This window comes from Carassius gibelio, chromosome B17, assembly GCF_023724105.1.
Source record: "Carassius gibelio isolate Cgi1373 ecotype wild population from Czech Republic chromosome B17, carGib1.2-hapl.c, whole genome shotgun sequence".
Classification (NCBI taxonomy): Eukaryota; Metazoa; Chordata; class Actinopteri; order Cypriniformes; family Cyprinidae; genus Carassius; species Carassius gibelio.
In genome coordinates this window covers 15802088-15823082 of record NC_068412.1, presented here as the reverse complement: position 1 = coordinate 15823082, position 20995 = coordinate 15802088, and the positions used below count along the sequence as shown (strand labels likewise).

Below are 20995 nucleotides of genomic sequence, written 5' to 3'. Positions count from 1 at the left end.
TTCGCTCACACACCGCTTCCAGCATCTCTCCGTGAATGGGCTCGTCCTTGCCCGTAACAAAGTGACTGGGTTAGCAGTATTTGCACTGTAGCCTGAAGCCCTGTTCTCTTCTCTTGTCTCTCTTCCTTCCTCTCTTCCTCTCTCTCTCTCTCTCTCTCTCTCTCTCTCTCTCTCTCTCTCTCACACACACACTTTCTCACACGGTCTCTCTTGGCACATCTTATATCCTGTGTACGCCAATAACCATCACATTCAGTGCCTTTGCCGAGCACAATGAGTCCCCGATCTGGAGAGGTTTCAAGCCTCTCGGAGTTGTCATGGGTGCTTTGCATTTGTAATCTTTTCCCAATTCAGGAACGCAGTTAATTTCACACCATACACCTGGTTATAGACCTCTCACTCACTCTTTAGGCTCAGAGGAAAGGAGAGAGAGAGACAGATGGTGTATAATATACGTCGCGGTCTGTGAGGCGTAACGTCCTCGTCAGCCAAATTCTCAACGTCAGCTCGCGAGCCACATGTCTTGTGGAATGTTGCCTGAAACTAGGACTGTTCTGGGTGGCCAACTCATCCTGATCAATAAACACCTTTTCTTCAACATGCATAATCACTCTCACCTCCTATAAGGCCCATGTGACAAACCAGAACAAATCACCATCTGGCTGCTTGCTGTTGTTTCAGCATGTGTGGTGAGAATGCCACCAATCCAATTGCTTATCATTCTGTTTAAAATGACTTCATTTTCTTCCATTTTCTTTCCATTTTATTGAGCACTTCTGAATTTAAAGGATAGCGCTTCCTTAAAAAAAAAAAAGAAAGATCTGCCCCCATTTACATGTGTTACCTAACCTGTATGATTTTATGTATTCCATGGAACACAAGGGTATATTTTGAAAAATGTTGAAAGTCAGTGATTGTTTTGCAAAACGGTTATAAAATTCTTCAAAAAAATATATTGTGTCCCACAGATAAAATACACATGCATTGTGTTTTGAAAGATATGTAAATAAACTATCCCTTAAAGCATGCAGCTGCATTTATCCTTGGAGTGGCTGGAATTCAACTGTAATGTACTTGACTACTTCAATGAGGCTTGAGTTTCACTGGGCTGAGATCTTAGAGGACAAAAGACAGTGAATGCAACCACCTGTGACGACAGCCTCCTGAAATGCGTGCAAGTTGCCCTGCAGGTCAGTGCAACCCGTCTGAGAGTGCTCTTGTGTCCCTGTTTTCGGAGCATGTGTCGCTTCCGATCAGACTCAAGCCCCAGCTGCAGGGTTTAGAGCATAGGATCATGGGTAATGGGAACGTCCTCCGCTGTTAGCTTGTAAAAGTGATGTGGCTCATAGATAGTTGGAGAGCCATCAGCTCTCATTGCTGCTCCTTGCATAAGTGTTGGAACAAACAGAACAAAGGGTCAGAGGACTTGATACTGTAGATGTACTTAAAGCATAATGTTGTATTCTGCATAAATTTCACTTTAAATTGGTACCATATAATTTACTGGCCCATAACAGTTGTTGGTTAATATTGAATATGTATTGACCTGTAGCAGTCCAGGGCTTTTTTTTTTACTTGAAGTATTGGCAGACTTTTTATTTTTCCAACATCTGATGGTGTCTATATGGTAGCTAGTCCTGGCAGTTCTAGCAATTTTAGAACTAGAGGCCTAAGATGTGGAGAACTGTTATCCTTATGTTCTATGTCCTGCTTTATAGTAAGCTCTCCCTCACTGTCTTCTGCCCTAAAGCAGCTGTCCTCCTTTACTTTCCGTGGTCTTCTTGATTGGAGCCATGGTTCGCACCCCAGACTTACTGACCACCAGAACCGCAACAGCAAAAGGCTTCTCTTGGGGTCTGTATGCTAATCCGGCCTTTGCTGGCAGCAGCTTCAAACGCTCCGTTGGACTGGCAGTTCGTCAGACTCACTGAACGGAATGGAAAGAGCAGACCCAGAATAGACTGGGATTTACTGTGTGCCTATTTTCACCTGAGCACCTGCCATTTTAAAGGCACAAATTCAAGCGGCGATGTGCGAAGTGGACCACTTCACACACTGCAATGGGATTTGTCTTTTCATTTTCAGCTTTAAAGTGATTTTCCTGGCAAAACAAGTGTCACTACAAATGAGACAGTAGTTTCATAGTAAAGGAGACCGGCATTTATTTACTGTCTAAAAATCACATTTCACATCACATTACTTTAGATGCTCTTGTCTGCTGTTACGCTGTTTTATGGTTGAAAAATAGGCCCACTAATGTTAATCGCTTTTCTGAAGTGGAAATGATAAACTGATGCTGTAGGGAGCATTTTATTTAACTGCTCTGTTTTTTGACTGTTCTATTAGAACGTCTTTTTTATGATACTGATGCATAATTTACAAAGACAGGCATCATTTTGTGCTTTTGGGTTAATGCCACTTATCTCCGCTAGCGAACATGCTGTCTCGTTAAGTTGTTGTTCTCTCTGGGATTTCAATTGCCCTCTCTTCACAGATTGCTATGGCCCTGTAAAGTGCTCCAACAGTGACCCTGAGGGCCTCCCAGTTATTGGCTAACTACACATTTCAGAGTACGCCGAGCTGCATAGCAGTGTGCAACTGCAGCATTTAGCTGTGGTAGAAGTGGTGCTACAGTTTTCAGCGTTCTCCAAGGCCTAGCTAAGTGGGGAAAATTTTTCAAAAGAAATGATCAGTCTATTTGCAACAAACCAAACAACTCACACTATTTTAAGATATTATGACCTCATCTTTTAGCCTGCACTTAAGCCAGCTCAAATTAGCTGAATTCTAGCAGCGCTACTGCAGGGGAAGAACAGGTGGCCTTGACCCAGGGTAGAAGGCCCTCATGTTGGGTAGAGCTCAGTTCAGGCATGCACCTCCCTTCAGCCCTGCTCACTCCCTCTCTGTGGGTTTCCGTTTAATCTGCTCACTTTAGATAAAGCACTAAGGCCTGAAGTTCAGTCAAATGATTGTCCTTGAAAGTGTGACAAGGTTTTTGTCAAGCAGTTTGCTTTATGCCTCCTTCCCTCAAAATATCAACATTAGGCCCAAGTGAATATTTACAGTGTTTTTTTTTTTTGCACAACCCTTTGTGAGTGTGGATAATTTCACTGTGGTGACGGGAGCAGCTGAAGAAAAGAGTATAGAATCGTATTAACAGGCATTTATTGGTTATCAGCAATAATGTGAAAATAATTAACAGCTCAGTGTCAGAATGAAAATGAAATTTTAATATTAATGCATCCCTTATCAACCTAAACCTTTCACCCAAACCTTTTTTCTTCACCTTCTTTCAATCACATAGAGTGAAGGATGAGATTTCAGAAACAACAGTGTCCGTGTATGATATCTTTTACTTAAAGATAACTCAAGACGGCCCAAATAAAGACTCTGAATGGGTATTGGATATAATCATAATTTGTTCTGGAATGAGGCACAAAGTCAACTAGAGTCTTTGAAAAGTTAAAGAGTCCATCCCAAAGCTCTCCTTCCTGTTACAAGCTATCAGGATAAATAACATAAACCTCTTAGTTTGCAGCCCACCTCTAGAGGTTAGTCCAGCCCCTGACTCTTCTGAAAACAGTTGGCTGTAATCTCTTCTGGTTCCCATAAAAGACCCCCTGTGGACATCAGTCAAACTGCATTTCCTTTGAACAAGCCACTAATCCTTTTACTTTGGGGAGAATAGCTGCAGACTGAAATGCCAGTGTTTGTGCACCAGCCTAGTTACGGGATGTTTTTGTGCCCCCTTTTGGCTCTCTGCACTCCCACCCCAGTTACATGGTGTCTGGGCTAATTATCCGCTCATTCAGATTCAGATGGGGACAGGGACCACTAGGATCAGCCATGGCATCTAGAGAATGCTCTCGAAACCGTTCTTGCGGAGAGAGCCAGGGATGGATTCCTTTCATCTTCTTGCACCGTTTTCGAGGGTGGAACAGGATTGTGTTAGGACATACGTTTGCGGTTGTAGGTGATACCTAAATTTGTGTTTTGAGCATTTTATTGCTTCTATCTTAGGCCATAGTTAGATGAACCCATTGGCAAGAAATGTGCATATAGCCGGTCTGGTCTGAGAATTGCCATTTAATTTAGATTAGTTTATCCTGACCTTCTCTAGAAGCTTTTTTATTTGCAATTTTGCCCAACACGTCTCCATTACTCTTCGTTTGTAATCTCCCGTTGGCAGTATACAGTGTGTCCTGTAGTCAGCAAAACTGAACACGTCATCAAATTTGTGTGTGGACTTTCATATGCAATATGTTTTCCAATTTTGTTCAACCAAAACATCTTTTCACGCAGCATGCATCGGTATATCAGGCTCTGTGCCTTCTGCTTGCTAATATATTGGCCCTGACCCACAGAGCAGTTTGGCTATCGTAGTAGAGACCTTGACTGCACTGGCCAACACTTTTCATTTCATGCATTTGCTTTGCAGCTGCTAACCTTGACTGTGAAGTAACCTCTGCTAGGCCGTTGGGGAAGCTCTGTTTTCAAATTAGCCTCAATATGGTCCATCAATCCCCACTGCATGTTCAAGGGCCAGTCATAAAAGTGCTGCTTTTATTGGGATTTGCAGATTTATTTATTCAGGCCTTTTTTTCCTCAGCTGATTCATACCTCCTGACACTGAACACAAGGTTAAGGGGGTTGTAAAGCGGGCGAGGTTGGGTCACAGTCCAGATCTGACAGCCCAGGCAGCACAGGGAGCACGCGGATCAGCTTTGACTCTCAAATCTCGGAATCTGATGCAAATCCGGCAGTATTTAAACCTCCAGATCAGCCTTCCCAAATCCTTTCAAGATATTCTCGGCTCGATTGGGTGGCATTAAAGGATCATAGGAGCAGAACAAAACATCGTCTGGCAGCGAGAGAGAAAGGGAGAGGGGAGGGGAAATTGGAAAGCGAGAGAGTGGAGTGCGAGTCAACTGAAGGTTTTACAATGTGTTGCACCAGTGGAAATCATGGATCACATTAATGTTCCCTCTGTTTTTTTTTGCACCCCTCCCTCCTCATCTTCTGTTGTGCTTTATTTTTTTTTGTTCGCTCACTCTGATCTCTGTCCTCACATCCTGCTCTGGCAAAATCCCGCGTAATCCCGTATGGATGCCTTTGTCCAGTGCATGTAAACATCTGTGCGACATTTTAAATACAGCTATCAGGCTCAGACCTGGCCTACATATTATATGGTTGTCATTTTGCAGACCTTTTTATCCGAAGCAATGTACGTGACACATCATGTGTCTTACCCTAGGGGAAAACTGCTCTGAGATCAAACCTGCAACCTTTTGCATTTTCAGCCCAGAGACGTAACGGCTGGATGTATTGAAATTAGGAATACTGTGAGAATTTTGTGAATTTTCAAATACGGTATTGTTGATTAGTGAATAACAGATGCATTACAGTGTTGCTGATAGGGATGCATCGATCCGATACTCAATATCGGTATTGGCTCCAGTGCTGACATTTTCTGCAGGAACAGATATGTCAGACGAGACCAGTCCAAATCCAATATTGTTATTGCTAAACCCCACAAAAGCCACAAAAACATCATGAAGCACCATCAAGTTTTCATGCACTATATTTTAAGTTTTCTGAAGCCGTTCCATAGTTTAATGTGAAGTACAGATTAATATTGAAGTCAAATTCACATGAACTCTTCTCTCTGCTGCGTCTTGTCTGTCAAAACTGTTTAAAAGAAAAGGCTTAATAAAATGTTGCAGATATAATACACTACACATCGATAGCTCTTATCCTCTCAATGCGGAGTGCTGTGCACTGTGACTGTGTTGCTTCACGTTCATCATTCTGCACACAGGATTCACATAAGTGCTTTGTGCAACTCTGTATTGGAGCCATACCCTTTCTTATTATATTTTTGTGCAATGAAAGATTATTAATAGTCTTTCTTTTTTTGTTCTGTTCTATCTGTCATATGTTGCTGCCTTCATTACTTTGCTATGCGTTTAAAAAAACATATTTTTATTTTATAGTATATATTTTTTTCTGATGATACATTGAGGATATTGATGAGTCTGCATGCAGGCTACTTTTTAGTGAGATTCCCACTGAAGTCCATTGAATTACGATCACAAACCAGGGACATATCTGTACTTCACACCAAAAAAAGAAAACCCTCAGTTCCATTAACTAACTGTATGAAAGAAATTATAGGACATTTTACTCAGAAAAATTCTCAAGCTTAGCTTTAGTTTCACTCAAGCCAGCTGTCGGATCGTTTCTAGGGCTTTACCTCTACGCAGCTGACAGGAGAAGGGTGGTGTAACTGCTTGTCATGTGTCGTAACCTCTCTTCGCTGACTGGGTGACTGCTGAAGTTCATACTAAATCTGTAACAATGCAGTCAGAGTTATGAATCAAGCGAGGGTGGAGTTGAAGGATGTTTATGTGGTAAAAGGAACTTGGGAATTGCTGGAAGTGACAAAGGTAACCTTATAAATTCCTGAAAATGTTTAATGTCAACTAGAACTTTCTCTCTTCTTTTCCTGTCTCAACATTCATAAAATACCAAACTTGGATTTAAAATCTTGTAAAAAAAAAAAAAAAAAACCTGATCTGGCTTTGTGTATGTAATATATGTAATGTATGTCTGTATTAACGTGCAATGAGAGTCAAGCCCGTATTCCTTACTAGTAATCATAGCGACAGTGACCAAAGTAATAGCAAAGATGGTGATGAGCATGAAACTGAAAGTCTTTATCACTTTCTGACACAAGAGCCCAATCAAGCCACGAGTTCTTTCGTCAGATCTTCATTAACCGACAACAGCTTTAATATTTGGGTGGAGAGCGGAGCATTTGAGTCGTGCACAGAACACAAAACTGGCGGGATCTAAAATGTCTGACACACAGCTAATTTTTCCGTCACTAAGTTACTGAAGACACGAATAAAAAAAGAAACTCACGGTAGATGCACGTTTGTGCAGCAGAGCGGCTCTCTCTCACACTGTATGACATGACCGACAACTAGTTGTCCAGTCCTGTTCTGTTCACACAGTTTGTGTGTTCTGAGAATGCGGTTGTGAACCCTGAAAATTTACATGCATGAGTTCGGTTACAGAATGCGGTTGTCATAACCATATAACCAAACTGTGTGTGAACGTATTAAGGACTTAAAAACCAGACTGACAACTGTATTCTGTGTGAACGTGACCTATCTCTCCAATGTCTTGAGGTAAAAGCATGCAAGTTTCGCGGCTGGAAATGAGCACGTGCTTGTGGACACCAGCCTTCCCACAGATCTGCACTGAAAAGGAAATGGATTTGGAAATGGCTTTAACGTTTTATTATGGAGAGGAAATGCTGTACTTTGTGTGTAACAAAATTGATGTGCTCACAAGTGCTGCTGTCACAGTCTAGCATCCCCTGTCCTCCCCCATGGCCAATGAGAGCTGCTTCACTCCGCTGCCCTTACAAATAGACCCCATTGATTGAATCTGATTCCTGTGGATAGAGCAGGATTATTGAGCAGCCTTCCCTGATGTCTCACACCCAGAGTGTGTGTGGAAACGTTCTCTTTGTGTCAGCTTTTGTTGCTTAAATCAGAGGGACGTCTCCCCTGAGCCTCTCCCGCCTGATGACACACAGCTCTCTGGAAATGCTGCACTTCCTTCATTTCCTTCCTCCCTCTATTGCCTAGGAATAATATCTGCATTTTTTACGAACATCCTGAGAATGCCTCTAGCCCAGGAGGAAGAAGCAAAGAAAGGGTGTTATAAAAAAAAAAAGAAAAACATTTGGCCTGACCTCTAAACAGAAATGTCCAGTCTATACGGTGACTCTGAGGGGCAGCATCATTGGCCCTCAAAGGAAGTCTGTACTCCACTAACCCCAGTGTCATTGCAGGCCTGTGGGGAGTTACTCTTACTGACCAGAGGCACTGCAACCTCTTTAAACACCCTGCAGAATAAGCCAGAAACAAAGTCTTCATTTGTGGGGCGAGAGAAAATCGACTACATCTGCTTTCATGGCCAGCACTGAAATGCTGTTATTTGGATTTAGAGCTGTGCCAGCCACACAAAGTCCTGCTCAGCAGAAATGAGTGTGATAGTTTATGGTGTTTTGAGGCTTTTTCGAGTCGTTTATCCTCTGTCTCACCCCTCTTACAGGAATCAATAGGCTCGACTGCCCCAGACCTTGATTTCCTTCCTTGCACTGCCCCTCTGTTTGAATCTGCTCTAATACAAGGAGTTGATGCTTTTGTTTTGTAATAAAATGTATGAACTAAAAATAAAGCGTTAACTCCAAATCTCTTCTTTTGTGTGTGTTTATATCTATCTATCTATCTATCTATCTATCTATCTATCTATCTATCTATCTATCTATCTATCTATCTATCTATCTATCTATCTATCTATCTATATATATATATATATATATATATATATATATATATATATATATATATATATATATATCTCGATTATAAAATGATGAGGGTAAGTGAATGACACATTTCTACTTTCAGGCTATTTTGAGAATCGCACCTTTTTTGGAGCTTAACATATCGAAGTGGCCTGTGAAATACTTGAGCAGATCTTTGCCCTTGTCAAGTGGTCTACTCCTCGTCACTTCAGACAGTATTAGAGTGGCTACGCCAAAACTGAGATAGGCTGGCCAGAATAAGAGCCAGTAGACATAATTTAGAAGGCAGAGGAAGGATGTGCTACTCTGTCATTGGCACCTTTTTTCTTTTTCACTGTGTATTGGGGTAGCTGGTCAGTTTGTCTCAGAAAATTTGCAAGACTAATTCTGGATGAAACCTGTGAAGAACAGCGCTGAAGATTTTCACGTCGGGCTCAGTAGTAGTAAAATGGACAGATGAAGAGTGTGTTCGTCGCTCCACACTGCATTCAATTACCCTGAGCCCATTTTCTTTTGTTCTGTCTTCACATGAGTGGTGTTATTGTAACAAGCTCATAGATGAATCTTCATTGGCTCTCCACAAGCTCCTTGGATGTGAAGGGTTCAAACAAAAGCTTCGCTTTCTAGAAGAGAATGTTTTTCTGTCTGAATTACTAAAGTGCTCAGGAATGGGTGAGTCATTCATGCTGAGGGATCTGTAGCCTCAGTGTGTGTTTTTTTTCTGATTGTGGAAATTACTCAGGATTTCTCTCAGCTTTGAGTCATGTGGATGTGTAGAGTTGTACTAATCTAGAACTGTGTTATTTCTGCAGTTAAAGTCCCTTAAGGGCCACTCTCACAATACCACTCAAATATGGTGTCTGTTAAAGTAGTTTGTCCTTTGATGTGTGCTCTCCTAAGGAAACTCTGAAGCACCATGAAAAGTTAAAGGTGTCCCAGCCCTCCAGTGTGTCTGTTGCTTGATGTGTAAATCTGAATTGAGCTGGTTTCTTCTACCTCTATCTTTCTCCCTTCTCCTCCTCTCTGAAGTTGAAAATACAATTCTCTTTGCATTTTTTGCTTTTTAGTTGCTCTGCATTAAGAGATCTCATGTTTGGTTTACTCTTTCTTAGTAACTGAAAGTGTGCGTCATTCTCTGTCTCTGGGTCTAGAAGCACTAGAATTCTAGTTCCTGCTAAGAGTAAATATTTATTCATATGTTCTACTAAAGCCCTTTGTGTGTGTTTATTTATTAATTTAAATTTCATTATTTAAATACATTTTGCATATGGCCCATTTTATTTAATTACATTTAATGAGCAATTAACTTATCTAGTTTTATTTGATTTTTATGAATCTCATACTTTTTAATTAATTTTTATTACTTTATCAGCTTTTTTTATTATTGAACTCCGATTGTCCCCCTTTTCTGCATGAATACTGATTGGTGATTGGTTGTGTGAGTAATGGGGTTCCCCTTTGATTGGTCTTCTTCTTTCTGTAGGCGGAAGGCGAAGATAATCTAAAGAAGATGCAGCTTATGGAGCTAGCCATTCTAAACGGAACATACAGAGACACCAACATCAAAACGCGTAAGGAGACGCATTCACACATCGACAGCTAGTCGTTGAGGAACTTTGTAGACACGCACTCCAGAATAAATTTGAACATCAGCACACCCACAAGAAAGTCATAAAGCTAACTATTAGGGAATAATGTGAGTTCAGCTGTGATTGTGTTGCACAGTGACTAAAGTGATTTGTTTAGATGTTTTCTGTGCTGACTTATTCTCACCATAAATGAGCAAATACATATTAAATAAAAAACACTGCACACAAGAGTTCATAAGACATAAGATTCCCGTTGTAATTCAAGAAAGAATCTTGCTCGCTGCAAACTCCTCAAGAAAACATCTAATCATCTGCCCACAGTCTAGTATTTCGGTCTCTCTTTATCCCTCCCTCTGTCTCTCCCTGTCTCTTTCTCCATCTCTCTCTCACCTCTTTTCAAAGCTGTTCCAATTGCAATCACAACTTACGCAATCTTGGTGTGGCATACAGAATCATTTTGCTGCATGATTGTGTTTTAAGTTGTCTTTCGGTGAAACTTATATTATTGCTCAAATATATTTGCATACGATTCCACCTATGTCATATGTATTCATTACTGCAATACATTTCCACATTGACAAAGGGTTTTGGGCTTTAACTGCTCTGTAAAGTGATATTTGCATGACTGTATATGTGATTGTATGTATTTATGAATGTGAGCATGCATATTTGGGTATATATGACACGGACAGAAACGCATCTGTTTGGCTTCAGTGCAGAATGTTTTAATTTTTAGCCTCGTTGTGGTTATTACCTCTCCACATCTGCACTAAATGTCTCAATGGCATGTAGAGGTTTTGATTCATGTGGGAAAGCTTATGGCAAGTTAGTGGAATCAATTCTAGAAAGTGCACTTCAGAGTCACAACTTAAAGTAACATCAGCATTTTTTAGCACTCAAATTGAAGTGCTCTTTCCTCTACATGCCGCAGGACATTGGCTTTAGATGTGCTGCTTTAAATCGGTGACTCTGTGTTGTGTATTAGTGCCTCTGTTTTGATGATCGGTTTGCCCCAGTATGATCAATCATCAGTTCCTCCTTGTGTTTTAGTTTTGATTTAATTTTTGTAATGATTTTGGTTATGGGGTTTTAGTTTGCTTTAGAGTGTAATTTTGTTTGTGGTTCATTGATCATTGCATGGACTAATTTTCCTTTATTTTTCCCCCACCCCCTTTTTCCCTCTTTTTGTGTACTTCTGTTTTCCTTTCCCTGCCTGTGCTTTTCACACATCTGTTTTTGTGCCTTCTGTCCACTTCTGTTTTTCCCCCTTCTGCTCTAAAACTTTTATACACATTCACACACCCAACCTTCCCTATCGCTCTGTCTCTCCCTTTGCTTCTCTCTTGGTGTATGTTGTCCTCTCCCTTTTGCTCTTTCTGTCTTTCACTCTTCTGTTTATTGCAGCCTCCCTTGCGTTCTCTCTTGCAGCAGCGGCAGCGGCTGCTCAAGGCCAGCGTCTGATCGCAGCCCCTGCGGGTCAGGTCCTTCCCCCGTCTGCCCTCAGGCCCCCCACTCCGGCAGGGACCCCCCTCATGAACATCATTCGGCCCACTCAAATGGCCACTGTGCTACCCAACGGCACCCCTACCCTGGTGCCCCCAACGCCCGATGGGGGCATTATCTACACCACGCCCTACGACTACCCTTATGCCTTGGCACCCACGTCTCTGCTGGAATACCCCATCGAGCACGGCGGAGTCCTAGGTAAGCGGGCGTGGGGGCTTGGCACTTCACTCTTCGGTGCCCCGCAAGAGGGTTTTGCCGGGGTGTATTACGGGGGCATGTTGGATGGGTCGTCACCCGGCCCAGTTCAGGACTCACTGAAAGGTAAATATGTAATGACTAGCTCATGCTAGCAGGCTGGGTAACCCAGGTGTGAAAAAAAAAAAAAACATTTGCCACTGAGACGGGCTGGGAAAGGGACCACTTATCTGTGTCTTAAACGAGGTATATTCATCTTTCTTTTTTGTATTTTTATTATTTTTTTTTTTTTTGCTGCTGCGTAAGAAGTCTTTTCTCAGGACACACACACTCACTCCGCAGACAGTGGCGACATGCTTGCCTGCACACATCTTTTTCTGGTGTGTGTCTCTCTCTCACTCTCTCTCTCTCTCCCTCTTTCTCTCTCTTGCCGGAGGCTTTGTCAGGCAGGCTACTGGTGGATCCCCTTGGATTTCTCCTGGCTTTTGAAATCATTTCTCTCTTCCCTGCTGCAGCAGGCCTTGGTACCAGTGCTGAGCTGGAGAAAGAGCCCAGAGTCCCGTTGGGGATGTTCATTAAATTCTTCCACTATTCTAACTGTATCCAATTGTCTTATTTTACCCTTGTGAACTTGAGCGCTCGACCCTATTCAGAGAGAATTACCCATACTCCCCTGCCTAGTGAAGGGCTTCTGCAAACACTTGCAAAGAAGATGCATAATAACCACAACATCACGACCTCTTTTACAGACCCGATGCTTTGCATCGAAGCAATGTAAACATTAGGAATCAGACATTTTAAATAGAGATGGCATGGAGCATGAAGCATCAATAGCAGGAAGTCGTCGTGTGTCAGAAGCCCAATGTTGTGATTGAATAGCTTTGGTTAGTGCTGGTGTTTGATTCGTTGGAGGCAGTTCACTGGATGCTGTATAGTTGGCACGTTTGGGTCTTCCACTGTTCTGACAGTGCCGCGTTACCACTTTTAAACTTAAACACTCGCAAGCTTAGCAGCCTTTTATTTACTTACAGTATCGATCCAACATCGAACCACCCCCAGACCAGACCATGTTCTTTCTCACTCTCTCCCTTTCGCTTGCTCACTGGGCTTCTGTGCAGTCAGAAGTGATTTGTTGGACATCTGCTGTTGCAGCATAGCATGTGGGCGTATACATACACACATACACACAGTTAGAGGGAACCGTTAGCACTTACAGAATTTCTCCAGAGGAGAGTAAAAATATTTGTGCTTAGCAACTGTTCTGTGATGTCATTTATGTGATTTTGGTACTGTCGTCACACCTTGGCAGTCCCACATGGAGCTCTGCAGAGTCATGCAGAATTGGAATGCCTGTCATTCTCAAGTTGTAAAACAGCCCCAACTACCAGAAACAAATTTCTTTTGTGTTTATCTGATATTGTACTTTTGTGCTTAAATCGATTGCAGTTATTCCCCTTCCCAAAAAATGCTGCATCTACAAATTCTTATCTGGACTTGCTCATAAAAATATTCAGTGTTTAAAATCATTTTGTTTTATGTCTGTTAATATTTTGTATTTGTACTGTGTTTTGTATAGTTTGAAAACTTTGGTTGATTGGGAGACTGAAATATGGCTTCCTTCACCAATCCATCTCATGGAAACAAAACATCTGTGGCAATTCACATGCTTTAATGTTGCATCAATTTTTTTTACACACAATTCTCTTACTGTAGTGCAAGATGCAACCCTTCATATTTTTTTTCACTTTAAAGCAAAATAGCCTGCAAAACTCCACACCAATTTCACTTACCAGTGAAATTTGTTTTATCAGTTGGGTTGCATTGTAAACAAGATGATGATGATAACTGATAATGAAAGTTTTATTTAAATGAATGCTTTGACATACAGTAATATCACCTTATAATGATAAAGTATACTTTGAGCACATCTTGTCTGTTACCAGTGTTTATATTACTTAACAGTGTTTATATTAGGGCTGTGTGCAATTAATTGAATGCGATTGCCATGCACATCTGGTCAGTAAAGCCGGTTCTGTGATTAGTAGTAAATCTCCATCTTTCAGATGGAGCGGCATTTAATACATACAGCCGTAATTCATTGACAGTTAGTTAATATCACATTCATTATCACAGATTGAATTGCCTGCAATAATGAACGCAATATTGTGTAGCTTGTCATTGATCTGAGTTGGTATGATTTGTGCTTGTGACGGAGCGGTAGTGGAGCATTCTGGGAGCGATTGAAAACCTCAGTGCTCCAACTTTCAAAAAATCAGCCCCTAGCTCCAGGCAAAATCACACCACTCCGCTCACATACTCTGATAGAAAGCAATAAACATATGGAGCAAAAAAATAATAATAATAATTATTCATGCATTTTCACTTTTTTACAATTTGTAGATAAATTTTGCTCTTGGTGTTGAATGAACCTTCACTATGGACCCAATTACTAGTCATAACAATAACAATAACAATTTATTCTGTGCGTTACCTTTGACCAAGGAAATAATTAAAAATAATTTTATCATTAATGTACTTAGAATTTGCAATCTATTCTAGTTTTTATTTTTCACTAGTTTTTTTTTTTTCTAGTTCTAGTTTTTTTCTAGTTTTACATGAATTTTTGTGAGCAGAGCAGATAACATTTGTAACTTTTGCAGATTTGCTGAAATGTAGCTAGCACAAGCCAGGCCCTGTCATACAGTAATCACAGGGTGTCAAAAACTTGATTACCATTTGCTATCAAATGATGCTGCTTCCACTATAGTAATTCGTTTTTTTTTTTTTTCGAAAACACACCTTTGTTGTGTTTTTTTTTTTTTTTTTTTTTTTTTTCAAACATGATTCCTTGCCAGCCCGTCTCAAACAATTCTTGTAAGTCAAAGCAATGACTGTGTAAATTTAAGTTGTAAGTTATAAATTGATAATATTCTGTGTTTATATTGTATGCATATATTACTCTTTGTTTTTATGAATTTCTATCCAATGTGTTGATATTGTGAATATGTATTATATGTAGAATCATGCATACATTTGAATATAGATGGGATTTCATGTAAAGCCTGTTTCACAGCTATCCAGTTCAAACTGAGATTCATTTTGAATGGATCTTTTAAATAAAAGATCAAAATCAAATGTGTTCTGTATTGCTCCGGTTTCTAGAGTTCTGCTGCAGTGTCATGTGGTCTAGCTGTGGCCCACAGGCTTTACATGTATGTTTTGTTTCCTGGACTGAACCATGTCTAACCTTATGGACCTGTTGTAATCTAGGTGCAATGGCAACTAAAGTGCGGAGACATGATTCACGGGTCCATCCTTACCAAAGGATAGTGACCACAGACAGAGGTTAGTTAGATAAGATACTTTTACCTTTTTTGAAATTAATTGTTTCTTTATCTAAATGGGGGATCATACATGTTTATACACTGCGTATCTTTACGGTGAAAATGTTTACATATGAAATGCTTCTGGAAACACTGAGGTTTGCAGAAGTTTATGACTGTAACTGAATTAAATGGCATTTTTTTCATAGCTTTATATATCAATGCATTTCTTAACTACGTCTAGATCCAAAAAATAGAATGTATATTTTTGTTGTTGTTTTTATTGTTTTTAAAATACAAAGGGACTGGTTAAGCGCTTAAGTGATTGACTCAGTAAAAAATAAATAAATATATATAGATATGAGATCTCATCATCTCAGGTTAAGCTCATCGAATTTTGTTTTTTTAACTCTTTAAATGTAAATATGTATTTTACACCCAGTTATATTTTCGTTTTACTGAAGGTACTATTTTTTTTATATATTTTTTGTAGTAGATGTATTTTTGAATCTTTTGTATACGTTCACAAAAAAATAAAGAATATTCAAAGCGATATTTCGCAACCTTTATCTGTTTATTTGCGTTACATAGCACTAGCTCTCTGATTCCCCCTCACAACTAATTACACTGTTAGTAACACGCATTTCGACTCAAGACACTAAAATGTTACTAGTTTTTGTTTGTATGCGTTTTTCTCGTTTGTCTATGTGATACCTCTCTGCTTTTGTTTGTGGGAACATGGGGCATTGTTGCGCTTTAATTACATGTAATAACGTTCTGATTGAACTGATCATGACGTTACAGTCATGATCATAACCAGGTTTAGCCTGTGTTTGTCTCTTGGCCGTGGAATTAAGGGGTTAAACAAAGATTGCATTCATTTTGCTGTTAAAATGATGTCATTCCGGTCTCTTCTTGCTAACTAATATCTTTTCTACCTTTTTTTTTGTTTTTGTTTTGTTTGTTTTTTTCGTTTTTGTTCCTAACCACCTAGCCGCCACCGGCAACTAACAAATGACCTCTGAACTCTGAACTCTTCACCCAATGATGAGCCGCCCAAGCCTGCCTGCTGATCAGATTAACTGGTAATTGCCTTTTGCTAGCCTGGTGGACGCAGAGAGAGAGGCACCTGTCCGAGCAGTGATCCTAACATAAACCAACATAAAACACAACAACCCTCCATACCAACACATTGTGTAGCGATAACAACGATGATACTCTTTATTATTATTTTTTTTATGATTTGTTTTTTTTACTATTATTTCTTTCCTTTTCTTTTTAAGTCTCAAATGACTGGGTGGATGTTAACAGGGATGTTGCGTTACCCAAAAATCTGCACTGAAGTTTAAAAGCAATAAAGAAGCATCTTCAGCTAATTCAGCCCTTAAATGCATTTATACTCCAATCTCTGATTTAAAAAAAAAAGAAAAGAAAAAATACGACTTGGTGACCCTAGTTTTATTAGTCATAACTGTAAATGGGGCATCCAAATCTCTATACGCTACTCCACCCATTTAAACTGTCACCATGAATAATCAGCAAAAGAAAAAGAAGGAAAGAAATCTGCACTCACACCAACTTGTGTATTTCCTGTCCTTCTCTGATGTAATCCTGTGTTTTTCAGTTGATGAGTTTTACTGTGCTGACACATTCTGGGTGTGCCTGTCCAACTGACTTAGAGCATGGCTACAATGACAAACTGCAAAAAGCTTGTTTTGATTTCTTTTTTTTCTGTTACTTCTCCCTGTTTTGTTTCTTGTGTTTCCATGTATCTTATTAGCGTTTGGCAATACTTGCAGGTTTATACGTGCTGCTTATTGCAGTATATGTGCCAGCTCGGTAGGGGGCTGTAGGCAGAGTCAGGCAGGGCAAGAGTTGTTTGGGGTGAAGTGTTTTTGGAGTCTTTAAATCTAGGATATTCAGGGTTGGACAGCTGGGATATGAATCGGAATCAGTTTACTGAACTATGCCATCCCAAAAACTCTCAACCCCCTCCCCACATACAGTGCCTGAACTTTCTAAAAAATATTTCTTTGAATGAGCTGTGAGATAAAAGACAAAAAAAAAAAGTATTATGTGTGCGCATTTAGCCAAAGGGTTTCCATTTAATGAATTTCATATATATCTAACCGCCAAGGGTTCTGTCATTTTAGTCTAGAGTTTGAAAAGGTTTGATGTCATGCCTGTATCTGTTTGTTATAATAGAATCAAAAGATGGATGAAATGGTGATGAATTGTCTTGCAAGACGCTAATTTCCTTGAGGAATGAACACTAAGGAAGATGAATAAGGTAGACAGAACAGTGGCGGGTTTAACCTCCCTTCTGATTTATCTAAAAAAAATTGTAAAAAAAAAAAAAAAAATGTATTCAACTGAGCTGAAATTAAATGCAAGTGTTCTTGCGATCACGAATTGAAATTCGCGAGTGGGAAGCCACTGTGAGTAATTTCGAATAGTCTCAAATAGCCCATCCACAATGTGTCCTGCACACCCCCAGCTACTGAGCCCACTTTCATTTCTATACACCCTCTTAAGAAAACATAGGATGTGAAAGCCATGTCTGCCTGTTCGAATTGCTTTATACATACATGATATATATAAAATGTATACAAATGTAGATATGTCATTGCATATTAAAATACAGAAAGATCAAAATTAGATACTTTTACAGGGTGCTGGAGAAGATATATATATATTTTTGGCAATTTTAGCTTTTTATACTTAACTTGCAGTTACAAAACATGAAACATAATACAAAAAAAATATATATAAAACCATTAGTAGAATAGTACAGCGAAAGGTTGTGTGACTTTGGATACTATTGGCCAGGAGGGAAAAGAACAGACCCAAATAGTCCAACCTTTCGGAGGAATTGCATGACGTGAGAGGAGAAGAGTACAGTTAGAGAGATAAGTGCCTTACTGACGGTCGTTTCTTTTCCGCGTGTTACATTCTGTTCAATAATATCCAGCACCAACGAGGATAGCGCAGAGTGAGGGAGGGCTTGAGAAGAAGAGTTAAACCACGAGGCTGTTGCAGTGTTGTGCCACTGAATCTATTCTATGCAAAGGAATAGCAGTCATTTGACCAGCTAACTATGTGCCATGATTCGTCTTCCCAAAATTAAGTTGAAGTCTTGTTTGGTTGTTTTTTTTTTTCCCTTTAATTCCCATTTGAACAAAGTGTTTATTTCTCTTTATTTTATTGCATTGTTATTCTTCTATTATGAGGACAAAATCTATGTATTTGGTTACTGTGATTTGTCAAGAACAACTGCCAATCATTATGTGGAAGTCTGCCAGGTGTTTTAGACGGGAGATTTCTCCATGAATTGGACTGTTCCTGAAAACCTCCTCTTGTTTCAAGATTTGCAAACTGGAAGCTTTCGGTCATATTTGCCAAAACTTACTTTATTTTATGCCAAGGAAGTGTTTTTGCTTTTTATTTTAGAAGACCTAAGGGTGGTGGGGGGTGTTTCACAAAGGATATATGTAGCTACAGTACAATGATCTGAAAAGAGCAAATAATGCTTGGAGAGGGAAAACATTGCATTTACTCAAAGTATTACTGAGCAGAAGGTCACTGGGATATTCATCAGTGCCAAACCCGAACAGTCACAGAAGAGCCGCAGTATCAAATCACACACTCGAGATCAGCAGTTTTCAATCACTGAAACAACCGGAGGTGTTCGTAACATTGAGTACGGTTACATTCAGCTTTGTGTCCTGTAACCCTGGCAGTCTCTAATGTAGTCTTGTTCTTCACTTGTGTTAAACAAAAAGGTCAATGTCTTTTATTTCTCTCTTCTCAGTGTTAAATACATGTTTTTCAACATTGAAATAATGAAATGCAATATTAGAGAGAAGCTAAGATGACTGCAGAGAAATGGACAGTATTAAAGGAATTCCCTCTGCCATGTTACTACAGTACATGCTGTTAATGTTTTGGAGCTGGGTTTAGTCTTTCAGGTGTATGGAGAAAACTCTTGTGTTCTCTTCCGCCTGCCTACTTCATGTCTAATAATGTAAATTACAGCCATTGTTACAGGATTCTAATGTATTTTTCTAACTTCATTTTCTATGTACAAGTTTTTTTTTTTTCTGATCTCCTTTTGTGATGAAACCCACTACACCTTGTTATTTTTATTTTTTTCCTCCATGTCTTCTCTTCTCCTCTGCCCTCCCTCTCAGCCCACTCTTTACTCAAATCTGTCTCTCATTGGGAGCGTTGCCTTTTCCTACAGTTATTTTATTTTCTTGCTGATTCTTTAGCTTGTTTAACTCATTAGCGACTTATTAGTTCCTCTTGTCATAGGTATTTTTACATGCTTGCATTTAGTTTTTATGGTGTATGCTGTTATTTTTTTCTTATTAACCTCCTTGGCATTTATTTTAATAAACATTCTTAGTAAGAATTTTACTAACTTTGCTGATATTATTTTGTGTTGTGTTCTTTTTTTAACCAATATTTAATGAATTACTACTTTGGTCTGGTTCACGGACTAACACGATTAAATCTGGTGTGTGAACACCCTCACAGTTTTTATATATATATACACACACACACACATTTAGACACATGCATTTTTCAGAGGTCCATACACATTTACAGTTCACACACACACTTACACGCAGTCTAACAGGTAAATATGCACGAGGCAGTCCGTCCTTCACGCCGCTCCTGCACTTTCATCTTTGTCGCTGTAGAAATCTTCCCAAGCGTGTGCTGCCATGCCTTGTCTGCCTCACTGTTCACGCAGTTTAATGGTGCTACTGGTGTTTCCTTTTTGTTTTGTTTGGAAAAACAATGCTGCTTTCTTCAGAACTGGATGTAATTGGGAGTAAGATCTTTGTAGAGTTAAGCACAACCTTTTCTGTTAAAAAACCCAATGATAACTGGAAATATTTAGTCCAATTTGGGATTTATTTTATTTTTTTTGTCTTTTGAAAAGGCTCTTAACATGGTTCTTTTTAAAGTCCTGGTGAGCCTCAGGAATCAAAGCATTTACTGCCACCGTTGATGGTATTTTGTTCTAGTCTGACTCATCAGTGCAAATGAATGTCCGTCCTGCCCAAAATTGTCTATAGCATCTGATCTCAGCTCCGCTCTGCCATTCAGCCATCAGACTTCATATGTAATGGTTCATGTGGAGTTTTTGAAGGTCGTTTGACCTGCAGAGGCGGCGGTGAGATGAGGAGTCTGCAAGGGCTGCTGGCTGTTTGCTTTCAGAGCATTTAAGGGAGCGAAAGTACTAACAAACTAGTCTGCCCTTGTAGGAACTGCTTGGGTGCTGTTGCCTTGGAGACTAAAGGCAGTGTCCTCACTGTACGAGAGATTTAGGATAAGTGAAATTATGCTTTTCTTTTTCTTTATCCAGTATTTTCTGTGGGGAAATGTTTTGTAAACAACCCAAGCACAATGTGTATTAATGTGATATTTTTTTTTTTTTTTGGTCCTAATAATTTTATTTATTTTTTTCACTAATTTGAAATGCATTGCAACTGCACAAATAAAAAGGTTTTTTTTTTTTTTTTTGGACCACCTTTATCCCACTGAGTGAAGCTTCAGTATGGAAATCTTGCATTATGTTGACTGACTGAAGTTGTATTCCTCTTCATTTTGAAGAGCAATGAAAAAAGCCTTAATATTATATTAATAAAGGGAAGGTTTCACAAGCAAAAAATGTCCTCAGGGAATGTTTCCTCACAGGTCACAATCACCAGCATTTAAATCATTAAATAATTCTTTTGATAATTAATTGATTGATTGTGGTTTATAAAAGCATTTGGTCCAGTAGTTTCTGTGTGGAGTGCTGTAGCATGTTTCTCAAATAAAAAGCTTAAGCGCAAGAGTGTTTTCTTTTGCTTTTAAAGACCTCATTGCGAAAATGCCTCACAAAACCGGTTTGTTCAAAGATTTCAAGTTTATATTTAAATATATTTTATATACTAATTTATGTATTAATAATTAAGATTTTATATACATACACACACATGCAT

The 20995-nt window shown here is 39.4% G+C and overlaps 1 protein-coding gene across 4 annotated transcripts in view; it reads left to right on the top strand.

The window, feature by feature from the left end:
• Window positions 1-19430, top strand: part of qkia (QKI, KH domain containing, RNA binding a) — a 74107-nt gene extending 54677 nt beyond the window's left edge. Inside the window, exons 5-8 of one of the 4 annotated variants that reach the window (XM_052580015.1) lie at window positions 9867-9954; window positions 11377-11676; window positions 14944-15018; window positions 15991-19430. In XM_052580015.1, coding sequence (XP_052435975.1) covers window positions 9867-9954; window positions 11377-11676; window positions 14944-15018; window positions 15991-16007 — 480 coding nt within the window. In that variant the 3' untranslated portion in view covers window positions 16008-19430. Of the gene's footprint in view, window positions 1-9866; window positions 9955-11376; window positions 11800-14943; window positions 15019-15990 lie in introns of all 4 variants that reach the window. The other 3 variants (XM_052580014.1, XM_052580016.1, XM_052580013.1) reach the window with 3 other exon arrangements.
• The last annotated feature ends 1565 nt before the right edge of the window (window positions 19431-20995 follow it).